General features: G+C 36.7%; 1 protein-coding gene across 6 annotated transcripts in view; it reads right to left on the bottom strand.

Annotated features, from left to right (window-relative positions):
* LOC106871419 (uncharacterized) overlaps nt 1–2,069 on the bottom strand; it is a 48,013-nt gene extending 45,944 nt beyond the window's left edge. Inside the window, exon 1 of one of the 6 annotated variants that reach the window (XM_052972027.1) lies at nt 1,612–2,069. In XM_052972027.1, coding sequence (XP_052827987.1) covers nt 1,612–1,659 — 48 coding nt within the window. In that variant the 5' untranslated portion in view covers nt 1,660–2,069. Of the gene's footprint in view, nt 1–1,272; nt 1,340–1,611 lie in introns of those variants that run through there. The other 5 variants (XM_014917857.2, XM_014917855.2, XM_014917856.2 and 2 more) reach the window with 5 other exon arrangements.
* Between the last annotated feature and the right edge of the window lie 6,018 nt (nt 2,070–8,087).

The following is an 8,087-nucleotide window of genomic DNA, read 5'->3' as shown; positions in this document are numbered from 1 at the left end:
ATATATATATATATATATATATATAGATGTATATATATATGTGTGTATATATATATACATATATGTACACATGTGTTCATGTATCTATGCATGCACATATGTATGTATGTATGTATGTATGTATGCATGCATGCATGCATACATGCATGTATGTACGCATGCATGCATGTATGTATGTATGTATGTATGTATGTATGTATGTATGTATGTATGTATGTAAGGTTACCCAGAGTTGCACTGAATTATGCTTGTGACTCATTTAGATAATTGAAATAATGTTAAAATAAATTGTAAATCGCCTATGAGTGAGTTTTGTTTACAAACTTCAGGTCAGTTAAACTTGTATACATCACGAAAATCCCTTCAACAAAGGTTTTGAAATTAATCACACTTGTAAATGGAAATTGTATTTCCAAAAGCTACCTGCACGTGAATTTGTTTATAGCAAATTGAGCTTGTACTGTACGTAATCTACATCTCCACTCTTGACCCACTGCACTATAATATTACTCCAGTCTTGGCGCGCATTCAAGGATGCATTTTTAAGAGTAGTGTGAAGTTTTCGCAGCAAGTTTTCTTCGATATGTTCTATCATATGAAATCAGCGATATTTTAGTTCAGTTTTAACTCTGGGGACCAAAAAAGAAAAATCCTTAGGAGCCAAATCTTGAGAGTAGAGGAAGCTGGAGGACCAAAGTCATTTCGTGCTTCACCCAAAAGTCACGAATAAGGAATAATACCTGAGCTGGTGTGTTGTATAACATCCAGGTTTTGTTTCACCATGCCGGGAGCTCCGCTTCTCACATTGTCTCTCTCAGACACCTCAGAACACTCAAGTAAAATTCTTTATTGATCATCTAACTACAAATTTACAATGAACAATTCCCTTTCAATCCAAAAGGTTAAGTCGTGAATTTGAGAGCACAGTCTGATCGTAGACAAATATGTACGTTTTGATCTGTTAGATCTCATCAGCATAATACAATGATGGTGCCCCACCTTACGTTTTTTTTTCCACTTTTTTAACCTTTTCACTTGAGTTCTTTTACATGAAACTATGGCCCTCACCAAAAGTATACCTAATTCTTTTATGGATGTAAAAGATTTAAATTCTAATCTGCAAACAAGGTGAGACTGTGCTATGCTGATAAGATCAAAATGCTGAAACATACGTACATAGTTGACCCCTAACTGCAACAAAAATCAGTGTCCCTTCCCTGACATGTAAATGAAGATGAGAAATTTATACTTAATTTCGTGAAATTATCTTACCTTGTCCTTGAGAGTTACTAACATGCACCGCTTAGCTTTTATTTCCAGTCTACGAGGGGGAAAATGTTTTCAAATTAACATTTTTACACACATACACATGTGTACGCGCACATATGCACGCACACATGTAGACACACAATCGTGCACACGCACACGCCCCACCCCCGCCCACAAACTCAGACATATACACACAAAGATTGAGAGATGAGAAGATAGGAAACGGAAAAAAGCAAGTTATATATATATATGCGTGTATGTATATGTATATTAAATTACCAAATTGTATACATGATATATACAAACGGAGAGAGAGAACTTTACATAATCCGTAAAGATTACCTTACTATTGAAGATATTGTCGCTATTAATCAATCCAGTTGGTTTCATCAAACTCAATGTTTCAACTTCTGTCGTATAAAAACTCTCGTAGATTAAATAGTAAAACAGTAGAATCGGAAGCAAATAGTGATGTTCTGTTGTGCCGTCACATAGTAATACAAATAGTTCAAAACAGTACAATAAATTTTATGCTGTGAAGAAGACTAGAAGTCTAACGCTTTTTGTAACGCCCTTCAGATTTCAACTTCACAAATATTTCATTGGTTGAGCAGCCTGTCTCTGTTTTTCAGTTTTTCCTCCATGCCTGCTTTCTCATTTCCACTACTTTAATGTATTGTTTTCACTCTCCGTGTGTGTTTATTATTTTTTTTATCATATTCTCTTTTATTTATCTCTCTAAACCAAGCCATTCTTGCTTTCTCTTGCGGTTTCGCTCGTGACCCCATCTCTCCATCTCTTACTTTCTCTGTCAGCCACGCTCTATCTCTCTCTCTCTCTCTCTCTCTCTCTCTCTCTCTCTTTCGTTCTCTCCCTCTCTCTCCTTCTCTTTCCTTCGTGCCATTCATTAAGACTGGGTGGGGTGTATCTTATAACCAAACCTATTCTCTGTTGCTACATACTTATTAGCTAAGTCAACTATGTTATGACATGTCCACCTTGGTAATTAATTCCATTATTCTGTGACAAGGTTGACAACTGAATATGCCATAAAGCTTCAAATTAAACGAGTGGAAAGTAACGAACGGCCATCTTAAATTTGATACATGAATATGTAATGTTTGATAACGTTATTGTTCCCAGAGCAATAGAGAATTACAGTATAGATTTATGTTAGCATGTATTTACTTATTATATGCATATATTTCTTCGGGATTTATTTTAGTTTTTTCTTTTTTCTTTGCCGAATTCAAACCGGTCGTTAATAAAGTGACAAGTCTATTTTGTTTAAGCCGAGACAGTTGTTGAGGTCTATGGTTATATAAATGTGTGCACATATGTAAGCGAGCGTGAGAATCAACGTACACTCATGTAGTGGGTATGCATGCATGCATGTATGAATGCATGTATGAATGTATGTCATTATTCAGTTTTATTTCATGATTTCATGCCAATGGAGAAAGAGCCGATTCCTAACTTAGATCCAAGGCTCCTTCATTGGAGTTTCAACAACATCAACAGGATATTTTTGTATGTATGTATGTATGTATGTATATATGTATGTATGCATGTATGTAATTATGTACAGTGGAGGCGCAATGGCCCAGTGGTTAGCGCAGCGGACTCGCGGTCATAGGATCGCGGTTTCGATTCCCAGACAGGGCATTGTCAGTGTTTATTGATCGAAAACCCCTAAAAGCTCGACGAGGCTCTGGCAGGGGATGGTGGTGAAACCTGCTGTAGTCTTTCACCACAACTTTCTCTCACACTTACTTCCTGTTTCTGTTGTGCCTGTAATTCAAAGGGTCAGCCTTGTCAAATTGTGTCAGCTGAATATCCCCGAGAACTACGTTAAGGATACACGTGTCTGTGGAGTGCTCAGCCACTTGCACGTTAATTTCACGAGCAGGCTGTTCCGTTGATCGGATCAACTGGAACCTTCGACGTCGTAAGCGACGGAGAGCCAACAAAAAAATTATGTACATGTGCAGATTTGTATGCTTTATTTTATATATGTCTTCTCATGCATATACTTGCATATCTAGACATGCTCATATATGCTTGAATGATAAACCTCTGGAAAGTTTTACAGATTTTTATTTAGTTTCAGTGATAGAGTGGATCTGTAGCCTTCGAATCAGCTTTCTCTAGTTTTGAGAAGCCTAATTTCTCAAGATTGGTATTTGAGCAGTGTGTTACATATCCCAGTGCTCCAATAATTAAAGGTATAAACCTGAACATGTTATTTGGATAGAGCAACTGCAAATTTCTCAACAGTTTAGCGTAGATATTTTCTTTTTCGCTTTATGTTAACATCCGCTGGACAGCTGATTTCCACAACTATACACTTTCTCTTCTCTATTCCAAATCATTATGTCAGGTCTATTGTGTTTACATTTTATTGAAGTTTTCACTGGGACATTCCATCAGTATTTCTTTTTATTATCAGTGGCTGTGCCTTCCACCATACGGTGGGTTCTTATTTCTTTGTCCTCGGAGTTATCCTTCTGACGGATCTTGTTGTACAGTGTCCTAACTACAATATCTTGTCTGGTAGATAATACAATGATGATATCTTCGGGCAATTGCTTATGATGTGGGTGATATCTTCGCTGTTAACTCTACAAAGTTTGCATCGGTTGTCACATTTTGTTGCTTTTCCTGCATCTCAGTCCCTTTTGTGTATCAGGTATTTGGTTGATATTTCCTGTTTCCGGATTGCAAACACATACCCTTCAAATTGGGTGGTAGTAATCCGATTGTTGGTCCATGGTAGACTGCTTTGATGATCAATGTTACTATCATCTCGGAGCTTTCTACTAACATAGCCATTCATGGCCTTCTGATATACGCTCGCGACTTTTTTGAGCATGTATTTAAGGTTATCAGACAAAGAATACTGCTCAAGGAGCTGCCTTCCAAGTCTTATGGTGTTATCGGCCGCATGTATGCAAACTTAGTCAAGGGATGCACGTCAACACTTGGTGGTTAATAGATGTTGCCGAAGAGATATGATAGAATGTTCAAAAGCAGTCTGGATCGATGTTAAACTTCTGCTGCCTTGTTTTTGTTGTAGGTAGAAGCAGTCTACGTCACTGCTGATGTGGAAATTATGTGTACTGGTTAGTATCTTCCGGGTTTCCACATCAATGGCTCGGGTTTCATCAAGCGTACAATCAAGCAGCCCGAATATTGGTATGAGTACTGGCACAGCAAACATATTGTGGGCCACTGTTTTATTGAATGCAGAGAGTTCTGAAGTTCAAATTTTCTTTATTCAACTCTAATATTTTTTTGTGACACGAGTTTAGTTATGTATGTATGTATGTATGTATGTATGTATGCATGTATGTATGCATGTATGTATGTATGAATGTATGCATATGTGTGTGTATGAATGTATGTTTGTATGTGTATGCGTGAGTCTATGTATGTATGTATTACTCATGTATGTATGTATGCATGTGTGGGTGTGTGGGTGTATGTGTGGATATATGTATGTATGTATGTATGTATGCATGTATGTATGTATGTATGTATGTATGTATGCATGTATGTATATATGTGTGAATGCATGCATGCATGTATGTATTGATGCATGTATTTATTGGTGCATGTATATTTGTATAAATCTGTGTATTTGTGTGTATATTCAAGTATATGCATTGTATATGCAAATATATGCATTTTTCAATTGCTTTCTCTTTTCCTATTGTGAAGTGTCTGATTGCATCATCACTAGAATTTAGATAACAGCAACATTATAAAGTATTTTAAATAGTTTTACATACTAATTAGCTGCCCGTTTTACTTGGAATTGCACATATACATTCTAGACAACTTGTGGTGATTTATATTCCCACCAATTCTCTTTGTGAAGGAAGTTATATGTGCGACATATTGACTAGTGAATGTATAGAGCTGTCGTCATGTTGCTGCATGTACTCTGTTGGTGTGCTAATCGGTCGCATCCAGGGATTATGTAGTCGATTGTCTCTGGTTATTCTACGCATGCTCGATACAATGAGCTGTTTCCATGTTTCAGAACATTACAATGGTAATACCTAGTTTGAAGACGCTGATCTTGAGCAGTAAGAGTATACTCACTCAGTTTCCAGAGCATGCCGGCCACTAATGGGTAAGAATTTAGTATATATCAGGGTTCTTGGCTCTAATTGGGCATTTACCTTACAGTGGTTTTTGTTCTCATTTCTCCTTAGTGTATTGGCGCCGGTTTGTTTCGCTATTTATTTATTTATTTATTTATTTATTTATTGTTTTGCCCTTTCAGTTAACCCCTTAACATTTTATCCCGTGTATTTTCGTTCAGAGATGCCCAGTAAATATATGTTTAAACGAAAATATACGTAGATATTAAGGGTATTTTTTTTAAAGCTAATCGTTTGTGTGTTCGAAAGCTGTAGGTATATAAGTTTCCTAACTTATTTTATTTTGAAGGAAATTTAAAATATTCACAGGAAATTGTAGATATTCCAGTCTTTGGGAATAGTAGGAGGAAGAGATGTTCACCTTGTTGGATTTTTGAATTTTTGAATTTCTGAATTTCTTTTTCTTTTTCTTTTGGCATTTTTCTTTTCTTTTTAAAAGTTTTGCAGTGGTTTACAGTTTTTGTAGTTGTGAAGTATGTATATATTGGCAGGTGCTTACTTCCTTAATGTTTTATCGTGCATTTAATTGTGTTGTTACAATAAAAAGCATGTTTACATGTTCTGTTAGTCAAGGAAGAAGGGAAGACAAAATGTTCGCGCAAAATTGGAGATATTAAAGTTTCCAAATTTTTTGATGTGTTCGTTTGTATGTCCGTTTAGAGAAAACTGTGGTGCTTTTTTTTTTTTTTTACAATAAAAAAGATGTTTACATTTTCGAATATTCGTGGAAAAAGGAACGGAAAGAAAAGGAAGTTACAATTTTTTCACAGAAAATTGTAGATATGAAGTTTTTAGAATTTAGTGGAGATGATCTTTTGTCTGTCCGAACAGAGAAAACTGTAGTGTTTTTGGAATAAAGAGGATGTCTACATTTTCGAATACTCGGAGGGAAAAGAAATGATAGGCATTCACAGAAGGTGTAGATACTATATATCGCATGTGATGTATCTTGTCGACCACCACCAAGTCCGGTCTGTTATGCTCTAGCACCTGATCTGTTTGGATTGGGAAATCCCAGAGGATTTTGCTAGTCTCCGACTTCGTCACTCTCTGCGGTTTGTGTTCATACCACGTCTTACCTTTCTCTAACCCCTACTTTTCGCACAGTTTCCAATGTAGTACTTTCGCTACCTGATTGTGTCGCCACAACTTGTAGTGGTCTTGGGCAAGTCTAGGGCATTCGTTCGTGATATGGGCAATGGCTTCATCCACTCTATTACAGATGCGACACAGCGGTGACACTTGCGCATTCCTAAGGTTGACCCGCCGGTTCGTAGCCACAGATTGGTCTTGCGCTACCAGTATAGTGCTCTCGGTCTCTTTTTTTTAGAGTTCCTTTCTTCAGCTAATCCCACCTATTTTTTCCAGCAACTTCTGTTGTGGCTACATGGAATTGGTCGTGTAGCCCCTTGTTGCGTAATTCTTCTTCATATCCTTTCATTAGTTTTATTATTATTTGATGAAAACGCTCAGCTTATTTTGCTGTGTCAGCTGTCCACAGCCAGCAGACTAAGGTGATACTTGTTTATTGATCATGCTTTTAGAACCCTGCGAATTCTTACCGTTCCAAGCAATAATGATTTTTGTAGGTTTTCTATCTTTAAATCTTTTTCGGCCATGTTGGTAGTTGAATGCTGATACTATCAAGCGTACCAATTACTACTGGTATCCCGTCTACTCTCTCCATTACCTTCAACCTGCGTATCTCCCACTTCAAATCGTCATAGATGTTCAATTTTTCTTCTTTCTCTTTGATTCTGTTTTCACCGGGACATATGTCGATTATCATGCAAGGTTTTTCTTTCTTTTTTGTTCACCACAGCAATGTCACCTTTCCGATATCTGATCTGATGGTTACACTGAATCATTGCATCCCACAGGATTTTGCAGTCCTCATTCTCGGTAACTCCTTCTGGGATTTGGTCATACCATGTCTTTGCTCTTTGTAGGCCATGATTTCCACAGAGCTCCCATTGGATCATTCTTGTCATATTGTCATGTCGTCTTTTGCAATCACGTTATGCCAGTTTCAGGCATTCACTAACAATGCGCCATACCGCCTCACCCTTCTCACCACATAGTCTGCATTTGTCGCCCTCGGTTGTGTTGTCAATTACACTTCCTATAGTTCGTCCTTAACGCTTGTTCATGTGCCGCGCATATAAATGCTTCTGTGTCAATCTTCGAGTCACACCTCCACATCCATAATCACTGGTGTTCTGTATGTGTCTTTGCGTTAGTTCTTAATGCCCCTATAACTACAGGGATACATTTGACCCGCACATTCCATAGCCTCTGTAACTCAATGGCTAGGTTCTGGTACTTTGCTGTTTTCTCTATACTTCTCATATTGACTTTCTCATCGTTTAGGACGGTAAAATCAATTATCTGGCACTTTCTATTCTCTTTGCCCACTATTAATAAATCAGGCCTTTTAGCTTTTATTACTCTGTCAGTTTGAATGTTAAAATCCCATCTGTCAGTATAAATGTTAAAATCCTTTGTTAATCTGAATGTTAAAAATCCCATTATTATTATTATTATTATTATTATTATTATTATTATTATTATTATTATTATTATTATTATTATTATTATTATTATTATTATTCAATAGTTTTATTTTTATAACATGCTTTCACTTCACTA

This window comes from Octopus bimaculoides, chromosome 1, assembly GCF_001194135.2.
Source record: "Octopus bimaculoides isolate UCB-OBI-ISO-001 chromosome 1, ASM119413v2, whole genome shotgun sequence".
Taxonomy (NCBI): domain Eukaryota; kingdom Metazoa; phylum Mollusca; class Cephalopoda; order Octopoda; family Octopodidae; genus Octopus; species Octopus bimaculoides.
This window is presented reverse-complemented; position numbering and strand designations above follow the sequence as displayed.